The sequence below is a fragment of the Salmo salar genome, chromosome ssa08 (genome assembly GCF_905237065.1).
Source record: "Salmo salar chromosome ssa08, Ssal_v3.1, whole genome shotgun sequence".
In the NCBI taxonomy this organism is placed as follows: Eukaryota; Metazoa; Chordata; class Actinopteri; order Salmoniformes; family Salmonidae; genus Salmo; species Salmo salar.
In genome coordinates this window covers 1,313,623-1,335,658 of record NC_059449.1, presented here as the reverse complement: position 1 = coordinate 1,335,658, position 22,036 = coordinate 1,313,623, and the positions used below count along the sequence as shown (strand labels likewise).

At 42.7% G+C, this 22,036-nt stretch overlaps 2 protein-coding genes across 5 annotated transcripts in view; one reads left to right on the top strand and one right to left on the bottom strand.

The window, feature by feature from the left end:
- LOC106610019 (arfaptin-1) overlaps positions 1–10,226 on the bottom strand; it is a 45,653-nt gene extending 35,427 nt beyond the window's left edge. For 2 of the 4 annotated variants that reach the window (XM_014209119.2, XM_014209120.2), the window contains exons 1-3: positions 10,048–10,215; positions 6,456–6,892; positions 1,549–1,647 (exon numbers count right to left, since the gene is read on the bottom strand). In XM_014209119.2, the coding sequence (XP_014064594.1) occupies positions 1,549–1,647; positions 6,456–6,890 (534 nt within the window). In that variant the 5' untranslated portion in view covers positions 6,891–6,892; positions 10,048–10,215. Of the gene's footprint in view, positions 1–1,548; positions 1,648–6,455; positions 6,893–10,047 lie in introns of all 4 variants that reach the window. The other 2 variants (XM_014209121.2, XM_045722641.1) reach the window with 2 other exon arrangements.
- A 5,281-nt stretch (positions 10,227–15,507) lies between these two features.
- LOC106610017 (protein FAM193A) overlaps positions 15,508–22,036 on the top strand; it is a 43,439-nt gene continuing 36,910 nt past the window's right edge. The window contains exons 1-4 of the mRNA XM_045722640.1: positions 15,508–16,612; positions 18,704–18,778; positions 19,163–19,417; positions 20,629–20,813. Coding sequence (XP_045578596.1) covers positions 16,394–16,612; positions 18,704–18,778; positions 19,163–19,417; positions 20,629–20,813 — 734 coding nt within the window. The 5' untranslated portion in view covers positions 15,508–16,393. The remainder of the gene's footprint in view (positions 16,613–18,703; positions 18,779–19,162; positions 19,418–20,628; positions 20,814–22,036) is intronic.

The following is a 22,036-nucleotide window of genomic DNA, read 5'->3' as shown; positions in this document are numbered from 1 at the left end:
TCAGTATTTGTGGGTTTTTGTTTGTCCACCCGCCTCTTGAGGATTTACCACAAGTTCTCAATGGGATTAAGGTCTGGGGAGATTCCTGGCCATGGACCTAAAATATCGATGTTTTGTTCCCCGAGCCACTTAGTTATCACTTTTGCCTTATGGCAAGGTGCTCCATCATGCTGGAAAAGGCATTGTTCGTCACCAAACTGTTCCGGGATGGTTGAGAGAAGTTGCTCTCGGAGGATGTGTTGGTACCATTCTTTTTTCATGGCTGTGTTTAGGCAAAATTGTGAATGAGCCCACGCCCTTGGCTGAGAAGCAACCCCACACATGAATGGTCTCAGGATGCTTTACTGTTGGCATGACACAGGACTGATGGTAGCGCTCACCTTGTCTTCTCCGGACAAGCTTTTTTCCGGATGCCACAAACAATCGGAAAGGGGATTCATCAGAGAAAATTACTTTACCCCGGTCCTCAGCAGTCCAATCCCTGTACCTTTTGCAGAATATCAGTCTGTCCCTGATGTTTTTCTTGGAGAGGAGTGGCTTCTTTGCTGCCCTTCTTGACACCAGGCCATCCTCCAAAGTCTTCGCCTCACTGTGCATGCAGACGCACTCACACCTGCCTGCTGCCATTCCTGAGCAAGCTCTGTACTGGTGGTGCCCGATCCCGCAGCTGAAATCAACTTTAGGAGATAGTCCAGCAAGCGCCAGGACCTTCTTGGGCGCCCTGAAGCCTTCTTCACAACATTTGAACCGCTCTCCTTGAAGTTCTTGATGATCCGATAAATGGTTGATTTAGGTGCAATCTTACTGGAAGCAATATCTTTGCCTGTGAAGCCCTTTTTGTGCAAAGCAATGATGACGGCACGCGTTTCCATGCAGGTAACCATGGTTGACAGAGGAACAATGATTCCAAGCACCACCCACCTTTTGAAGCTTCCAGTCTGTTATTTGAACTCAATCAGCATGACAGAGTGATCTCCAGCCTTGTCCTCGTTAACACTCACACCTGTGTTAACGAGAGAATCACTGACATGATGTCAGCTGGTCCTTTTGTGGCAGGGCTGAAATGCAGTGGAAATGTTTTTTGGGGGGGGATTCAGTTCATTTGCATGGCAAAGAGGTACTTTGCAATTAATTGCAATTCATCTGATCACTCTTCATAACATTCTGGAGTATATGCAAATTGCCAACATACAAAATGAGGCAGCAGACTGAAAATTAATATTTGTGTAATTCTCAAAACTTTTGGCCACGACTGTACTGTTGATACTTAGGCTGTATCAGGAAGTAAAATCAACTCCTTTTGTAAAGCTTGGCTGTAAGCTCTAGTAGCATTATGTATCCACTTGCCCAATCGAGCAGTGCATTGTCCCACTGGCTCTGATTGCAAAGCTGCTTAAGCATACCTATTATGTCGCAATAATGTGGTTCCCTTTCAAATAAAAAAACTCAAGTGCAAACTCAGTTTTGAGAAGCAGTGCGTGCATGTAATTATGTGTAGTGTAGTGAAGTGAGTGCAGTGCCAAAGGGGATGCTCTTTCCAGCCTTTACCCTGAACACATCCTCGTGGCTCTCCTCCAAGTCTCCATTGCTGGTGACCGATATCTCTGCCGCAGGGCTCCTGTGGACCTCCTCATCCATAGTGCTGTCCTGCAATCACAAACAGATATGGTAAGATAAACAGTGTTTCATACATTGCATGAGACTTAGCTCAATTTCCTCTTCCAAGTGTGCACGAGTGAAGCTGTAGGCCTATGCTTTTAACCTAAAGTTTGTCTAGAAGAGTAAGTAGAGGGCTCTCAACAGAATTTGATGACTATGGGCTGCCATCTTGTGGTCACTGCCACCAGAAGTGATGAACAATACTGCAGGATGTTCTCAATATATTAGGATGGTTTTTAAAACAGACTCAAGCTGAATTATTGCATAAAAGGAGATCAGTCAACCTTCAGAGAATAACACACGTTACCTCACATGCAAGCTCACCTGACCACTTCATAGAGCAAGAATAATAGGACAACTTCAAATGTTTTTTAGAGCACTGATAAGGATGGAGAGATGTGGTTTAGTGAGGAAGGGGGCCGAGGTCAGGTTAGGGGAGAAGGAACAGTTTATTATGGCCCACATCACTTAATTTCCTGCCTAGCAATAAAGATGTAATGTTTAGAGAGAAGGAGACTCCACCCAAATATATATATACTACCACTGGTGGAAATTGGTTTGTCTTATGCAGCTATATGACCCAGTGGGTGAATAAACTTGGTTTGAGCTTGATTAAACGTTTTTTTTTTTTTTTTTAACTCTGTTTATTTAGAACCTAACAACCAAATTAACAATTTCTAATCTACATAAATAGAACTGGAATCAACGCATTATCCTTCGGTTGTTCCAAAGATCCAACCATTCTCCATGGCAATGCTTTTACGTGGGCCTCTCCCAGGCCTCCCATAGTTATCAGGGCAAAAAAAATCCAACCATCTCCTTAGTCCTTTAGGATTAGATGCTGTGTTATGACTGAGTAACAGATTCTCAAATTGCCTCATTACCTCAGACAAAGCAGAACTATCTGGGTCAAGTAGAGTTATTGTACTGCTTCATATTTATAAAATAGGACTCCTCCATGGAACCTGGGCAAGGCAAATTCAACAGACACAAGGGTGAAGCCACTGTCAGTAAATATACAAAAAAAAATGTCCACATACCAGACCAAACAAAAGTTCCAGTTGTCAAAAGAGATAGGGCTAAATGTCTGGTATGATATTGTTAAGAAGAGAGTCAAAGGGCAACCCTTCAAGCCATTTAGATACTTCAGTCACATGTCGTCACCCATAGGGAGAATATGTAGGACTGTGAAAAGCAGCACATTCACACCTTTTCCCACAGAACCAAATTGACTGTCTGAGTCACCGTCTGAAAAGGATAAAAATACAGATGGGCGTACTTGCTAAAGCAGCAACACCAACCCTGTTCATGCAGCAGGAATTGTGTTGGTCAATTAAGCATGAATCTGTGTGTTTAAAGGCTTTGCTTAAAGCATGGGTCAAGGACAGCTACAATTATAAATAACTATTCATTGAAGCACTTCAAAGATTCATCAATTCCAAATTCTCTATAGGAAATAAAAAAAGTATTATTAGGCTATAAGGTAGAAAACCTTGTGACATTGTCATCATTGACCCATAAGGAATTACTGGAACGGTGGTTAATAATTGGCCTTTTGATGCCGGCTATAAATGTTAATGGCATAGGCAGCTGTATTACGTCAGTAAGTCAGGCTTTGACACATTGTCTTAAAACACTACCATAACTTCCTCTAGCAAGTTGGACACAGGAGAATGGTGTTCACACATCACACTTAAACAAAAGCCTGAATGACAAAAACTTTGCATTTTTAGGGCCAGGATACCAACTTGGCATAGCTACGGTGGAAGGCTAGCACTTTTATAGCACCCAGTCAGTATGAAGCTAACTCATAGCAGCTATATTATCTGCATTACTGAAACCAATGTGGTAGGAGGTTGGCACTTGGCATGGTCCTCTGCCATTGTCAAGGGTTTATTATTACTTGGAAATACCAAAGTCGAACATAAACTCCGCCCCTCAGTTGCCTTGGACTGTTGTCTAAATAATGCAGATAGCCGCCACTAGATAGCTAGCCAAGAAAGGCTAGCACCAGCGTAAATGCTTGTGTGAAGTGCAGGTAAGCTTAACTGCTCCATTCACAGACCATGCTAACGAGATCAAGCAGTGCTAATGCTAACATCAAAATGAGAGGATGAGCCAAGCCCTTAAGAAGATTTAAAATGGCATCACAGAATGAGCCAAAATCAACCGGCGAATGGGACAGGTCTGCTTCATTGGAACCAGATGAGATCAAGTTCATGAACCAAGAGTAGGCTATCTGGAGGCTACACATAAAATTTGTTGCTGCCTAAATATTACTATTATTTCGCACTCCACACAAATGGGAAAATACACTACAAACAAGCGCAAACACAGAGCACTGCTTTGTTTATGTGTGTGTCATTTGGTATGTGCATGAGTACATGAACCGCTTCAGAAGACAAAACCTAATAAAAACAAATAATTTTTTGGAAGCTCATCCGGGGAAGAAGTACGCCAGTATACTTTCTCCTTATTCCGTTGCATTAGGACAAAGCATAGGTCCTAATGCATTTCCAATAGTTCAATAGGATTCAGTGTATGAAGATATTCTCTGTCATTGGACTTGTTTTAAACATTGCCAAAAACCAGCTCCATAAGAAACAACGAGCTTCGTGAAATGATTTGGACTGCTTTGGCAGTGGAGTGTGCCAACGGTGCAGAGAGAAGCAGGTATCAGATAACACATAAGTGAATATTTAAAAAGGCCACAAGACGCCCACATGCAGGCAGAGACATCCACAGGTAGGCTTGTCTAACTGTTGAGGTAGGTAAGACAGACTCCCATCCATCTTGTCCTCCCAGAGTATGAGTTGTAACAAGCCAATATAGCTGTACTAATTTCTGAAGAACAAAGACTGGTTACAAGACACAGAAATGGTTCTAAGGTACTGAAAGGGTGAACATGGGGGCAAGGTTTGGCATATCAGAGAGACAGAGCTCAGGCCCCTGGAGTTCAGTAGCCTGGAAACTAGCTGACAAGTGGGGGAGGGAAGGATAACGACAGCAGCCTCCTGATCAGCTGAGCTGAGGGAGGAAACCAAGGCTCGCTTCTTAAAGTGCAGGGCAGAACGTAAGGCACCCGGGGCTTACTAGCGAGACGGGTAAAGTGATTGCATAATATGTGACTACTTCATGCAGCCCATTACAGAGATCGAGTGCATAAAAGATTTCTATCAAAAAAAAGAGGCAGTTATTATGAAACCACGACACTTCCGGAGGGCATCACCACCTGAAGCACACTCCATTATGATGCACAATTACTCATTTGACGTTGGCAACGACCCAAGTGAATCTGCATCGAACTAACAGCTTGGAGTGGTCGAACACAACAGCAGGGGATCTGACATTGACTGGGAACATCGAGGCAGCAGTCCAAATTACTCTGCCTACAGCAATTACCCAGCCATGTGACAGGCCTATTCAATTCAGGGTGCTGTATCCACACACACAGGAAACATTCTTATAGGCTGACCACACTGCTCGCGTCACGTGCGTGAGCATTGCAAAATAAATTTAGAAATCTTTGCTATTCAATTATTGCACCCACACTGCTCGCTCGCTCGATGAGAGGCTGTGTTGCCAAGGGCTAAAATAGAACTCCTTTCTATTTCTGACGCAGATCGCGCTGCAAGTCCTGCCTCTGCGATCTCCTCATTGGTTATACCCACGTGGGTGATTGAAAGACGAACTGTGTTGCCGGTCGGTGTAGTAATAGTATGAAAGTTTAGATGCCAATCACCATATAAGTTCAAAGATGAAAAAGCATGGAAGGAGGAGATATGACTAGAAACGATTCGGTTGACCATTTTATGTGTGGATTAATTGTCAGACTAGAGGACATTTTGAATTTCAGGTAAAATAACAACAATGTTTATATCCCAGGACAAATTAGCTAGCAACAGCAAGCTAGCTAAATAGGACAAATTAGCTAGCAAGTGCAAGCTAACTAGCTAAATTGCCATAAAGGTTTAATGCTTTTCGACCTGTTCCCAAATGAATGTAATTGGTTCAGAGTTTGTTTTGATATTTTAACCTGCGTGTCGTCATCGTGTTTGGTGTAGGGGGACAAAATAAATGTATGCACGATGGCGTACGCGCGCAGCCGGTTTGGGTTCCGTGTTACAATTGCTGGGATCAGTCACACGTACAGGCCACACCATGGCTAGGATGGGACAATAGTGTCACTACTGCATAAAGGTGGCTGCTGGTATGCTGAGACTCGAAGGCAAACATAACATCACGGCATGTACCTGTAAACACAACTCAATTAAAGTTAATCAATTAAAATACAAACTTAATTAAACAATTGTATTGGTATTAGGCGGAGAATGCATGCAGGGGAATTCACAGGAGGCATAGGCCATCACCAGCATTTTCACTGGTGCTACCAGACACCACAGTACAACAACTAACCAGGAAGTATACCCCGTACAACTAAGATAGTTACGCAAAATTTAAACCAACAACACAAATGCACTATCCCATACACCTACTAGAGTTGCACTAAGCAGACAAATTTGAAAGGGGAAGGCGCCAAACAAACAAAAAAGGGATCAACAATTAAAGGAAATTTAAAATCAATAATTATTGATTCAGAGCTTTAACTCGAGTTCATGTTGTATTTTGTTAAGAAGTGGTTCATAAGCTATATCAGCATTGGATATCATAAAAATAACGATATCCTGAACTATGGTGTAATGCTATCCACGTTTTTGTGACATATAGCAACATGAACCAGAGTGCTGGAATGAATGATTCCCAGAGCTGTTCTCTGCATTGAAGATAAAGGTCACCTTTGTATGAGTAGCTTCATTTTTCTTTTGTTCCTTTGGTGTATCATTATCAGTAGTCACTGTATGGCAATTTTCTTTTTTAGCACCGGCATTGTCAGAATGTGCATTGCCACTAGTGTTTGGATCATCATCATCATGCTCAGCATTCACACTGTTTTGCTTAATTTCATTGTCGCTCTGAACATTATCATTTTGAGCGCCATCGCTGTCTTCAGCATTATTGTTGTCATTTTGAACATCACTGTCGTTTTCTGCTCTGTCATCATGAGGCACTTCATCATTGTTCAGTACATAGTCAGTACAATCAAAGCTGTGAGCATCCTCCTTGCTCTCTCTTCGAAAGTCCTCAGTATTCTCAGCCTCCATAGATGAACCCATTTGCATGTCCTGGCCTGGAGCCTTCCTGGACTCAGCCTCAACACTGACTTTGGACATTCCTGAAAACAAACATAGGAGGGCATGAATAGGTCCCTGCCAGCCACCACATTTAATAACGTAGAGGGCATCGATCCAGGCAGCTGCATTGAAGGCCAACACCTCAAGATGCAAGATAACCGTCCTTTCAAGTTATTGATTTGCTGGGGGAAAGAATGTAGCCTAAACTCATGGCACGCTTGCTTGTCCGGTGATTCTGTTTTACTAAGACCTAACAAGGAGTAAATAAGTGTGATGATATTGCACAGGCTGACTATTGTTAAGAAGAAATACTAGGACTATTTTAAATGCAACTCCAAGAGTGGCATAAAGAACCTGGGCCACTATTCCAAAGAGACAAAAGTCAATGCACATTCTTGCATTCAATGGCAATTGACAAATTAGGTAAATAGCTTTGCTGCTGGATAGGCTAGTTCATCACCACACAATCATTGTTTGTGCAGGGATCTTGACCAATGTCTGCAGGGGCGATTCCAGGCAAAAGCGACATAAGTGGTCGCTTAGGCTGGGGCCCAGATTGATTTTGTTAGTCATTTTCACTCAGCTATCACAGCATGGCATAAGTCATTACAAAATGCGTATAATTGCAGGAAATTACCTTTAAAAATGCTAAAATGTCTTTCCACCCCATTGGAAAAAGTGGCAGAATTACAGAAAATAAGCTGTAGAGCTGCAAATGCAAAACTGGTTATAAAATTGCAATGTTCTCTCCACCGGACCCCATTGCAAAATGTGTAGAATTGCAGGTCACAAACTTTAAAACTAAAATGTCTCTTCAGTCAAGAGGAAGGCCACTAAAATGTTTTGAGGTGCGGGGCCCCTCAACCAAATCTAATTTAGGGCCCCCAAATGGCTAGAGCCAGCCCTGCATGTCTGGATATGGAGGGAGGAAGCATCCACTCTGACATTCAAGAAAACTTGAAGGACTAGAGGGTCTTGCTGATTCTCTTCTGTCACAACTTTATGACTTTTTATGACTGTTAAACAATCTCTCTTCCTGGTGGAGGAAACAAAGTCATTTTAACCTTAGGTGCACTTGTAGTATACAAAATATTAGGAACACCTGCTCTTTTCATGACTGACTGACAAGGTCAAAGCCATGATTCCTTATTGATTTCACTTGTTAAATCCACTTCAAATCAGTGTAGAAAAGGCGAGGAGACAGGTTAAAAAAGGACTTAAGACTTGAGACAATTGAGACAAGGATTGTGTATGTGTGCCATTCAGTGAGTGAATGGGCAAGACAAATTATTTATGTGCCTCTAGAGGGTGTCAAGAACTGCAACGCGGCTGGGTTTTTCAGGCTCAACAGTTTCCCGTGTGTATCAGGAATGGTCCACCAGCCAAAAGACTTCCAGCCAACTTGTAGGAAGCATTGGAATCAACATGGGCCAGCTGCGGGAAACATTGGAGTCAACATTGGCAAGCATCCCTGTGGAACGCTTTCGAACACCTTGTAGAGTCCATGCCCCGACAGATTAAGGCTGTTCTGAGGGCAAAAGGGGGTCAACTCAATATTAGGTAGGTGTTCCAAAATGTTTTGTACACTCAGTGTATAGGCCTACTAATCTATGACTTTGACCATTCCTGCTTTGTAGGCAAACATAATTGTTCTCTCTGATCTCCTGGTAATACCACAAGACTGTGGCTCCAACTGTAAAACAGTGCTTCCTGTAGAGGACCAGTTTTTAGACCATATACACGTCATGGAAAACAGAGTAAAAAAAAAAAAAAAACAGATTTAAGGTGGAAAAAAATATGACCATTTAGACCTCTTAACAGAGAACATTATACTCTTCCTCAACATTTTACTCATAACATTGAAGTAATGTTTTACTTTAAAATGAGGGTGCTGATGAATCCTGTTAAGTGAAGGAAGCGATTGGCATGATGACATGAACCAAATGTATCCAAATGAGGGGATGAGGGAAACAGCTGGATATGTTGGATATCAATCAATCAAATGTATTTATAAAGCCCTTCTTACATCAGCTGATGTCACAAAGTGTTGTACAGAAACCCAGCCTAAAACCCCAAACAATGCAGGCGTAGAAGCACAGATATGGTTGTTATTTGGCTATTTTATCAACCAATTCAAGTGTGATCAGAATTGATGAATGTAAATTACATTTCATGTTTAACATTTTATTCCATAACAGGGGGCGTTGTTGACCTAAATGTCTGACTTTAGTGATATGTAGGCCTATATAGAGAATAATGAAAGCAACAGGGAAATTTCGTTTGGCATGGCCCGTTGCCCCGGGTGGGTGGAGGTTTTGGGGAATCTCCAATGGAGTGTCTAAAAACATACAAACAGGGACATGCAAAACCCGCCGGACTAAATGTCATAATGGATACGTAAACGGTAGGGAAATTTCAGTAGTTTGCTATCTTAAAAAAAAAAAAAAAAAAAAGAGTACATACTAATTAGTAGCCATCTATAACGTTCTAATTTATCGAATGAAAAAATCTATTGGCTAACTTTTAATTGATTGCGAGCTAAACCCTGAAAATGTGTCGGGCTTCGCTGCTACTGTAGCATCCCATTATAACAAAGCGACACTCACTTTGGATTTAAAATAGTAACTAACCGCTACCTAGCGAACGTTAAAATAGTTCTTAGTTAACTAGAAACATTAACGTAGCTGGCTAGATAGCAGGTACAGAAACAGTTGCCTGTTAGCTGTAACGTCACTGTTAACTATGAATGACAATGTCGACTCCGTCAGTCAGAAGAACGTAACTAACATGTTACTTAACGTTGGCGGTGCCACTTTCTGCATTTGTCCAGCTGAGTACAATCACCAAACGCGGAAACTAGCGGTGACACGAGAACTAACTTTTAGAACTAGTCACGGTACCTACCTAACGTTACTAGATTTCTACACACAAATGTCATTGGTAGTCCCATAGGACGGCGCACAGTTGTCCGGGTTAGGGGAGGGTTTGGCCGGGTAGGCCGTCATTGTAAAGAACAATTGTTCTTAACTGACTTGCCTAGTTAATTAAAGGTTAAATAAAATAAATAAAAAAGCTAGCTAAGTCACATGACACGGTCATAGACCGTCACTGCTAGCTAAGGCTAGTTAGCTAGCTTGACTGCTTGTTGTTGTGCTGAAAACTTAAATATGCAACTGATAATGGTCAGAAAATGTACCTGCAGCTTTTGTCCGGACCTTTATCTCTGTGTTTCTTGGTGCAAAAGGCTCCACTCCCGGGATTTGTGAAGAAAATACAGCTAGCTTACTACTCACTGAATAAAATGTAATTCAGCGCCCATTGGGTCCCTGGTGCCCCTGGCTTGTGTGAAGCTACCCATAATAAGGACGTCTGTGGAATTTGCGGTTCGCATTCAAAATAAAAGTTCCCCACTGAAACTGATCCAAACGGATACAAATAGTGGAATATTACGAGATCATGCTAAACAAGGTTGGAATACATAATTAATTTGACAAACAGTAAACAAAAAAACAACAGTTCAAATAGCACTGTGTATGTATTAGACTGCATACTTGCATTGGGGCATGCATTCACTGAGAGTATAAAACATTAGGAACGCCTTCCTAATATTTAGTTCCATCCCCTTTCGCTCTCAGAACAGCTTCAATTCACCAGGCATGGACTCTACAACGTGTCAAAAGTGTTCCATAGGGTTGCTGGCCCATGTTGATTCCAATGCTTCCCACAGTTGTGTCAAGTTGTCCTTTTGGTGGTTGACCATTCTTGATACACACAGGAAACTGTTGAGCGTGAAAAACCTAGCAGCATTGCAGTTTTTGACACACTCAAGCTGGTGCACCTGGCACCTACTACCATACCCCTTTCAAAGGCACTTAAATATTTGGTCTTTCCCATTCACCCCTCTGAATGGCACACATACACAATCCATGTTTCAATTGTTATCCAATACACACAATTGAATGACTGGTGAGGTGATTTCCCACAGTCAAAGTCCTGCAATAAGAGCGATGACGAGTATATTTGTGTAAATTCTTTGGAAATTTAATCTGTGGGTGTCACTGTGTAGGCTGATACCCAATACAGTGCATTCGGAAAGTATTTAGACCCCATACATTTTTCCAATTAAAAAAAAAAATTACAGCCTTATTCTAAAAACAAAATCTACACACAACACCCCATAATGACAAAGGGAAAACAGGATTTTAGAAATGTTGCAAATCTATTAAAAGTTGTTTTTTTTAAAACAGAAACACCTTATTTACAGTACATAAGTATTCAGACCCTTTGCTATGAGACTCCAAATTGAGCTCAGGTGAATACTGTTTCCATTGATCATCCTTGAGACGTTAGAACAACTTGATTAGAGTCCACTTGTGGTAAATTCAATTGATTGGACATGATTTGGAAAGGCACACAAATCAAATCAAAATAAAATGTTATTGGTTACATACACGTGTCTAGCAGATGTTATTGCTGGTGTAGCGAAATGCTTGTGTTTCTAGCAACGACAGTGCAGTAATATCTAACAATCTAACAATTTTCTAACAATTTCCCAACATATACCCAATACACACAAATCTAAGTTAGGAATGGAATGAATAATATATACATATATGAACGAGCAATGTCAGAGCGGCATAGAGTAAGATACAGTAGAATAGTATAGAATACACTATATACATATGAGATGAGTAATGCAAGATATGTAAACATTAAACATTAAAGTGACTAGTGTTCCATTTATTAAAGTGGCCAGTCTATGTATATAGGCAGCAGCCTCTATGTGCTAGTGATTGCTACTTAACAGCTGTCTATATAAGGTCCCACAGTTGACTATGCATGTCAGAGCAAAAACCAAGCCATTGTGGTGACCGAGAACCTGATGTTCACTCTGACAGAGCTCCAGAGTTCCTCTGTGGAGATGGGAGAAACTTCCAAAAGGACAACCATCTCTGCGGCACTCCACCAATCAGGCCTTTATGGTAGAGTGGCCAAACAGAAGCCTCTCCTCAATAAAAGGCACATGACAGCCCGCTTGGAGTTTGCCAAAACTAGACCATGAGAAACAAGATTCCCTGGTCTGATGAAATTAGAGATGGAGCTCTTTGGCCTGAATGCCATGGGTCATGTGTGGATGAAACCAGGCACTGCTCATCACCTGGTCAATACCATCCCTACGGTGAAGCATGGTGGTGGCAGCCTCATGCTGTGGGGATGGTTTTCAGCGGCAGGGACTGGGAGACTAATCAGGATCGATATGTGATATTTCAGTTTTTTTATACTTTAGCAAAAATTTCTAAAAACCTGTTTTTGGAAAAAGTGAAGGGGTCTGAATACTTTACGAATGCACTGGATCTTTATGTTCCCAATGCAATTATGCAGTCTAATACATCCACAGTGGGATTAGAACAATTTACATAACGACATTCCAACCTTGCTTGGCATTATCTAGTCCAAATATGGCATTATTCCACTATTTGTATCCGTTTGGATGAGTTTCATTTGGCAACTTTTATTTTGAAGTTGAACAGCAAATTCCACTATTGTGGATCATCCTTGTTGTGGCTAGTTTCACACAGGTATTTCTTCAGTAGCTTTTATGTTGCCACAAAGTCACATTCCACAGTCACAATGTCAAAATTGGCAACAAAAATGTGCTTTTTGGACTTAATTTAAGGTTAAGGCATAAGGTTAGCAGTGTGGTTACGGTTAGGATTAGGGTTAAAATCACATTTTTTAATTAGATAAATTGTACAAATGGGCAGGTTTTATGACTTTGTGGCAATAGAAGCTAGTGTCAACCCTGTTCGAGCTCAGACCAGACCCAGAAAAGGACACTGTGGCCCCGTCCAAAGTTACCCCCGGATAGGGCCAACCAGGAAGGATATAACCCCACCCATTTCGCCAAAGCACAGCCCCCACACCACCAAAGGGATATCAACAGACTACTAACTTACCACTAACTTACTACCGTCAGTACCATCTGGAGCAATGTCTCATAGTGATTCTTCTGAAGGTCTATGTCCCTAGAAATGGAAAATGTGTCCTAGGATTTCAGCAGTGGTAGCTCTCTGTGTGTTATCACTTTCTTTCATCCCTCCATCCCATTCATTTTTCACATAGGATTTTACCCTAGGACAAATGATGGCAGTAGAGAACAAGTTATTACACATTCATTCATCATATATCATTTGGAAAGCTTATGTTTGTGGCAACTAACCTTTTGACCTTTGACCTTTAGGCTACATATCAGAAATTACCTATATAAATTGCTTTAAAAAATAAAGAACTAATAATTTTATAAAATCTTTGTTTTTCAACCATTAAGAACAAAAAAGGTAGCCCTATTACATCCGCTGAGCTAAATTACAAAACTTTAATAAAGCCATTGCCCTGCACATTTTAAATGGCTTTTCAAAATGGGATTGAATTGAAAAATTTGATTTGGACAATTTCAAGCAATGACTAGTTGCATTTGTGAGTGGGAAGTCTGTAATAAATGTGTTTTTCCAGCGAGCAGCACAGGAAGCCTCTACACAGGGCAAAGAGATGGAGTCCAAACAGCCACCTGCAAGTCTGACTAAGTGAAGGCATGACTATTATGGTCAAAGTAATAATAAGGCAATAACTTTGAAATATGCATTTGGTGGTGGACTATATTGATATTATATATGACTTAATAAAAGTTAACAACATTATTTGGGTAAGAGTCAATTCAACAGAATAACTAAATACAAATACTAGATTTTAATTGGACAGTTACTTTAAGACATACATTATATTAGGACCATTTAGACTGAAGAACTGAACTTGATTTCTATTCTTTTTGCAGAGCTCTGGGCAGGCCAGGCTGGCGGACCCCAACCCCTCTGTAAGTCATTGTCATGTCAGTGAGGAAACTGAAATCCAAAAATACACACCTAAAATGTCTGCATGTCGGTCTGTTTCACAATATGTAGACATACAGTATATGTGCACCCAAGGAAAGAAAGCTAAGAGCAATTGAATTGTCTCTCTCTCTCCCTCTTTCTACAGGTCTGTAAGATGCAAAGAGGCACCCCTTTCAAGCTAAGGCAGCGGTGAAAAGCAGGCTGCTGCTGAAGCTGCACCACCTGCTGGAAAATAGTCAAGTCAAGGTTTTGAATGGATGAAGGACATATAGTGCCATCGGAAAGTATTCAGCCCCCTTGACTTATTCCAAATTTTGTTAGGTTACAGCCTTATTCTACAATGTATTAAATTGTTGTCTCCCCCCATCAATGTACACACAAGATCCCATAATGACAAAGCAAAAACAGATTTTAGAATTTTTTGATAATGCATAAAAATGTAATATATATATATATATATATATATATATATATCACATTTACATAAGTATTCAGACCCCGTTACTCAGTACTTTGTTGAAGCGCCTTTGGCGTGGGTATGATTCTACAAGCTTGGCACACCTGTATTTGGGTAGTTTCTCCCATTCTTCTCTGCAGATCCTCTCAAGCTCTGTCAGGGTGGATTGGGAGCGTAGCTGCACAGCTATTCTCAGGTCTCTCCAGAGATGTTCGATCGGGTTCAAGTCCGGGCTCTGGCTGGGCCACTCAAGGACATTCAGAGACTTGTCCCGAAGCCACTCTTGCGTTGTCTTGGCTGTTTGCTTAGGGTCATTGTCCTGTAGGAAGACAAACCTTCGCCCCCAGTCTGAGGTCCTGAGTGCTCTGGAGCAGGTTTTCATCAAGGATCTCTCTGTACTTTGCTCCGCTCATCATTGCCTCGATCCTGACTAGTCTCCCAGTCCCTGTCACTGAAAAACATCACCACAGCATGATGCTGCCACTGCCATAATTCACCGTAGGGATGGTGCCAGGTTTCCTCCAGATGTGATGCTTGGCATTCAGGACAAAGAGTTTAATCTTGTTTTCATCATACCTGAGAATCTTGTTTCTCATGATCTGAAAGTCTTTAGGTGTCTTTTGGCACACTCCAAGTGGGCTGTCATGTGCTTTTCACCGAGGAGTGGCTTCCATCTGACCACTAAAACAAAGGCCTGATTGGTGAAGTGCTGCAGAGATGGTTGTCCTTCTGGAAGGTTCTCCCATATCCACAGAGGAACTCTAGACGAAGGCCCTTCTCCCCCGATTGCTCAGTTTGGCCGTGTGGCCAGCTCTAAGGAAGAGTCTTGGTGGTTCTAAACTTCTTCCATTTAAGATTAATGGAGGCCACTGTGTTCTTGGGGACCTTCAATGCTGCAGACATTTTTTGGCACCCTACCCCAGATCTGTGTCTCGACACAATTTTGTCTCGGTGCTCTACGGACAATTCCTTCGACCTCATGGCTTGGTTTTTGCTCTGACATGCACTGTCAACTGTGGGACCTTATATAGACAGATGTGTGCTTTTCCAAATCATGTCCAATCAATTTAATTTACCACAGGTGGACTCCAATCAGGTTGTAGGAACATCTTAAAGATGATCAATGGAAACAGGCTGTACCTGAGCTCAATTTCGAGTCTTATAGCAAAGGGTCTGAGTACTTATGTAAATAAGGTATTTCTGGTTTTCATTTTGTATAAAACCTGTTTTCGCTTTGTCATTATGGGGTATTGTGTGTAGATTGCTGAGGATTTTTTAAAATCCATTTTAGAATAAGGCTGTAATGTAACAAAATTTGGAAAAGGTCAAGGGGTCTAAATATTTTCCGAAGGCAGGGTAATGGATGAGGAGAGGAGAAAGGAACAATAAGACCTAAGCACAAGGACCTAATAACCAATATTCTGGCATTTGAGCAAAAAGTGAAATGGGAGCAGAACTAATCTTTAGAGCTGGACTGGACTCGGTACATGGCCAGGTTCTCAGACCAGTGGGCCCAGCAGGAGAGGGTCTGAAAGAGGGAGCGGGGAGAGATGACGAGGAAGATCTACTGCTCAGTGCTCACCACCAGAGATATCCAGGATACTCATGAGAAAGTGTAGAAAGAGAAAGCTGAGATGTGGGTAAGAGCTGTAAGGATGCAGAAGAAGCGTTCCTCCTTAAGCGCGCCTCCAAGCAGACCAAGGCTGAGAACGCAAGGGCAGAGACGGAGAAAGCTTAAAATTATCAATACTTGCCCACTCCCCCTTGAGGACACATAATTGCATATACCTGTAGCATACAAATTGCCACTTGCATTGATGAACAGGAGTGGTTATGGTTATGAATGGGATCATGAATGGTCACTTCTGGTGTTTTTCCCAATTTTGGGGATACAGTCAGAAAACCAGTTTGTCATTATCCATCTCACCAGCACTAACGGAAAAAACATCATTTCCCATGAATCCTCAAAGACAGATGGGGGGACGTACTGTTGAAACGCAAGCTCGAGCAGCCAATTCCTGTCCAGTGGCCATATTGAAATCTCAAATCTATTAGGACTCTAAAGGTACTGGGTGGCTGTCTAACTGGAAGTCTTTAAAATATCGTATTTTTATAACAGAGGGATTTGAGCCAGACATTCCACCTGAGACTCTGCCTGTACTGGACGGCAAGTTGTCTCTGACTTTTGTTGGAAAATGAGTCCAACCGATGCTAAAAGAGGAGCTAAACGCAGAAAGAACAAGCGGGGCGGTGGCAGCAGTAGCACTGTCTGCAGTACCAGTGGCAAGGCCGGGGTTTCAGCCACGGCCCTGAGTCCTCAAGCCACGGCAACACCCGTGTCTGCCATGGGCTTTTTGACACCAGGGAGCTCTGGAAATGGGCACATGGTCTCTATAACAGGCCTGAATGGAGAGGTGAGAATATACAGTCGACGTGTTGAACACTAACGTTAGAGATCGCGTTTACACATAATCGACAGACATTTGAGGCCTGACATTCTTCAGTAACGTTAGCTAAGCCACTGAGGTAGATAGCTAGTTAGTTAACGTTAGCAAACGTTAGTTAACTCGGGGAAATGGCAACCTGACGTTGACAACAGCCAACAAGTTCGTTTAGCTGGCTAACTACGTTAGTAAACTTTCTAGATAAGGTAACGCGTTAGTTATAACGTTAGCTACTTGCTCAACTTGAACATAAACTAGCCTGGCTGACGTTTCTAGCCATCTTGTTCTAACTACTCGACAACCACAATGTTGACAGCCCGAAAATAGCATAATTTGCTTACTCGACAGTCGTTATCTTATTAGCTTATTAGCTAACTGTTTGCGACGTTGTGTGAGTGGATGTTTGTTACTTGCTAGATGGATAACTTCGTTTACACGCTAGATAGTTAGCTAACGTTAGCTATGACCAAGCTCACCATCGACACTGCACTGTGCCCTTAAACTGAATAGTCTCTTGTAACTGACTAGCAACTAGTTACAGAATGCAGCTAGCTAACAATTTCGCATCAATTTGTACAGCCAGTTGGCCGTTCATTTCTTGTCTGATGTTTTCATATTCACAATTTTAGCAGGAGTAGTGGCTCACCAGACTAACGTTACAGGAAGTCTCAGTCGTGTCTGCCAGAGTCATCGGATTTACCTGCCAAGTAACAGTAGGCCTATAGTTTGTTTACTCGAACCAATTATTTAATAGGTAGGTCATTACTAGTTAGGTCGTCCGCTGCGTTTACAGACAAGAATAATGTGTAAGATAACTGCAAGTCTACTGTCACACAGCCAAGCGAGCCAAATAACTTTCACAACCACGATCCTGCAATATACCAATGGCATAGCTAACATAACAACATTACATACTTTGCTGTGAAATGGCATATTGAGTGTCTTGTTTTATTCTAGATTTCTTACCACCTCTCCATATATTGTAGCTATGCCTTTGTCAGTCTCTCTATGTCACAACAGTAGCCAGGGAAACGACATCCACTAATCACCAGACTAGGCCTATCATGTGTACGTCACATTGGCTACTACTAGGTTTACCATCTTTAGGGCTGAAGGACTTTCTCATATGATGAGCCAATATTCCCAAACAAGTCCATAATGCAGACTTGTTAATAACTTGCATACCTAGTCACTGTCTTAGCAAATCCAAGGAAAGTCTGATTTGAGCAAAATGCAACGTATTGCACTCACTCATTCAAAGATTGAGTTTCATTAGAATAACTAGCCTATATGCCAGACATTTTCTCCATTATATACATTCAGTAGGCACCATCTCTTGCAGGACCAGTTATGGATCAAATGATTCATCTTGTTGGTTGTGTACTCAAGGAAAGAGAAAGACAGCTGCCAAGAGATGCTGGGTAGTGTACTTACTTTACATGGCATCTGCTGCCTGTCTTTGGGAAGGTTTGGGGTCAGTCCCACTAAAGACAAACAAAGCAGCTAGGCCAGGCTACTAATTGTGGAAGGAATTTGCGTAGATCTGCTCAGCATTTACACTAGTCAGGACTATTATTTTCATCTAAGAAGTAATATAATTTTCTCATAACCTTTTGTTTACCTCATCAATGTCTTTTGATTCATTCTTCAGATGTTTACAAAGTCTTTGCATAGTGCATACATACACTGCATTTGATCTATCAACTCCAAATTGAGACTACACTCTGCATATGTAAAGATCAGCTGTTGAAGACAGAAACAGCAGGTGAACTTGCTGGCTGCGTCAATATACTGCTGCGCTGAGCATTAATATGAAACGTAATATCTGCATATGCTCCTTGCAATATCGCCAGGACACATCATCAACTGCTTTGTGTTTTATTTGTAGTTCAAATAACATAATTTGGAGACAAACCTTAATTGTGTGTGGCCAAGTAGCCCCCAGCCAGGTCAAGTGCTAACATGCTTCAGATGGCCTTGTAATTGACGCTTGGCATCGGTGCTAATGAGAGGGGTGACTCCGGAGGTGTTGGTTCATGTCGGGCCCTTTGTGTCCTCCAGGTCCCTATGAACGGTAACGTTACACCACAATTTTCGGAGGGGCCGGTGAATTCCGACTTCTCTGGAGTCCTTCAGGTAATACATCACTCACTGTCTCTGCAGCTACTCATGTTAGGCCTACGGTAACATAGATCAGCATCAGTTTATCTGCTATGAGTATCACTGTCTGTGTGAACTGAAAAGCCCCGGGGTGGCGTTCAGTATGCGCAAAATGTATGAAAAAAATGGAGATGGCCCATCCTAAACTTTAGGACCAATAATAACTCTACCAATCAGTTTCCAATAAAAACAAATGTTCTACCTGTTTGTGCTTACTGCTCGTGACATTGTCTTAATTAACTTTAGAACCTGCCTGTGTAGGCTTCATATTGGAGGACTAGTTAGTAGCTACTGGTTACTGCCACTACAGTAGTGCTACACACTCGTCTAACTGACATCCACTCCGTCTCCAACCACCAGACCCCGTTCACATTTGGCCTGAGCCAGAGGGCCCCATACTCCACTACCGGTGACCGCTGCCTCCTGTGCCGGAGTGAGCGCAAGCCAGACAGCACCCTCTATCCTGACACGGGGCTCCCCGGGGCGGGGCAGAATGGTATGGCGCAGTCCCCCAAGTCCCCCAGCGCACTGCATCTTCCCCTGTGGGTGTGCTCTGACTGCCGGCGCACGGTAGAGAAGGAGGACCGCCACTCCTCCCTGGAGCAGTCGCTGGTGGTGAGTCACCACGGGCTGGTGGAGGGGTGTGGGTGGATGGAGGGAGAAGTAGGGTGGTGAAAAGGTGATGCTGGACCAATGAACTGAATGACAAAGGCTGTTTAAATGGATATTTGTGTGCACACGTTATGTTTTCATGTTGTGAGTGTGATATGGGGGTATAGAAATTTTTATAAAGAAAAACTTTTATAAACAATAGCAGACAGTTCCATGTTGATCTGAGCTTTGCTGTTAGAAAACCACCACAGTGTCCGACTTTCGGCTGTCGCAGATACCTTCCCCGACTTCACTCGCTGACTTTCGTCTACTGTCAGCTTTGTTAGCGTTACTGCTCGAACGCATCCATAGAGCTGGCGCAAATACGTGATGGCATACTAAAGGTAGAGCACAACAAGGAATAAAGAGGTAAGGAGACAGTGGGCTTGCAGGCGACTGCCGACTGACTGATCTACACATTTCCTTGCCATAAATAACTACTCATTATTATTTGTAGATTAGTCAGTCACCATTTACCCAAATGCATGACAGATTTGATGATGTTGGAAACGGCCAGAGAGAGAGAGACCGACCCGTACCACACAGACGCGTAACACACACACAGAGAAAGCGGGGGAAACAGGCAAGCTACAGGTGGAGTGTAACAAGGAGCAGAAACACCTGAGTCCTGAACAAGCACACATTGTATAACATTACAGATTCCCTCTGTCTGATGACTCAGCATTATAGAGGCTTTAGCTCCTCCTTTCCTATCAGCGGGAGATAATGACCTAAGACAGAAAGCCACACCAGTGTTTAGACGTCTCTTGCTAATGACTTCATGTTAATGGCTGTTCCTCGTACACTGTTTGCCTCACTCGTAAGAGCCACTCTGTTGGCGACGTCTAGCGGCTAATTGAATTTTGAAGTTGGGGAGAGCCCGACAATTCCTGGAGTGCCTTCTGGCCTGGAATGTGCTTGTTTTTCTTTCCATCTCGTTTTCTGCTATTTGCTTGATTACGTTCTCTAATTTCCCTCCTGTTCTGGAATTTTGTCTCTAGTCAAGTATAACGAGCATCGATTTCTATGTGCACTTTGCTGCAATGAAATAGTTCAGAATACAAACCTAAGGTGACAGCTGGTAAAGTTATGTATGTCACTTTATGGTCACGCTTGGTTGCATTATCACTGCTGTTTTGCACTTTCTGATGCCATGTAATTTCTCATTCCCCCAGAGCCAAGACTTCCTGTTACAAATGCCTGTGGGTAATGGAGGCTTGGGCCAAGAGCTGCCCACCACAGGGGGCAGACTGACCAATGGTGGCACACCCCCAACCCTCCCCACTCTCCCCATCCCAGACCTCACCACCCCTATGACCGCTGACACCGTGTGCAGTTGTGAGGCCTGCAACGAGAGACGGTGAGCTGGATGGACGCATTTAGTGGTGGTCATGAGACAACCACACTAGAAAGGGCGAAAGTGTCTATCGTTTCACATATTGAGCTAGCTTAGTATATCAGCTATGTGTTCAGCAAGTTTCAAGAAGCCGCCACCTGTGCTACCATCCTTTCTAGCATTGTCAGATAATGACTTATCTAGTCCACCAGCCGGCTCTCTCTGTCGAACAGTCTGGAGTGGACGACCAATCCGCTGGTTTTATTGGTTGATCTGTCCATCAGCATCTTGTTTTCTTTTTCTTTCAAATACTTTAACTTCACTTGATTGATTACCTGTTTGCTAAAACTCTAATAGTTCACCTAATTTCAGTTTGTGACAAAATAAGCTAAACTCAGCAAAAAAATGCAGTCCCTTTTCAGGACTCTCTTCTTTCAAAGATAATTCGTAAAAATCCAAATAACTTCACAGATCGTAATTGTAAACGGGTAAACACTGTTTCCCATGCTTGTTCAATGAACCATAAACAATTCATGAACATGCACCTGTGGAACGGTCGTTAAGACGCTTACAGACGGAATGCAATTAAAGTCAGTTATGAAAACTTAGGACACTAAAGAGACCTTTTTACTGACTCTGAAAAACACCAAAAGAAAGATGCCCAGGGTCCCTGCTCATCTGCGTGAACTTGCCTTAGGCATGCTGCAAGGAGGCATGAGGACTGCGGATGTGGCCAGGGCAATACATTGCAATGTCCGTACTGTGAGACGCCTAAGATAGCGCTACAGGACGGCCAGCTGATTGTCCTCGCAGTGGCAGACCACGTATAGCGAGGCCTGTACTCTGGAGCGGTGTCGATTTGGAGGTGGAGGGTCCGTCATGGTCTGGGGCAGAGTGTCACAGCATCATCGGACTGAGGTTGTTGTCATTGCAGGCAATCTCAACGCTGTGCGTTACAGGGAAGACACCCTCCTCCCTCATGTGGTACCCTCCCTGCAGGCTCATCCTGACATGACCCTCCAGCATGACAATGCCACCAGCCATACTGCTCGTTCTGTGCGTGATTTCCTGTTGGATTGGAGGGTGAGGGCTTGGGGCTATTTCCCCCAGAAATGTCCGGGAACCTGCAGGTGCCTTGGTGGAAGAGTGGGGTAACATCTCACAGCAAGAACTTGCAAATCTGGTGGAGTCCATGAGGAGGAGATGCACTGCAGTACTTAATGCTGCTGGTGGCCACACCAGATAAT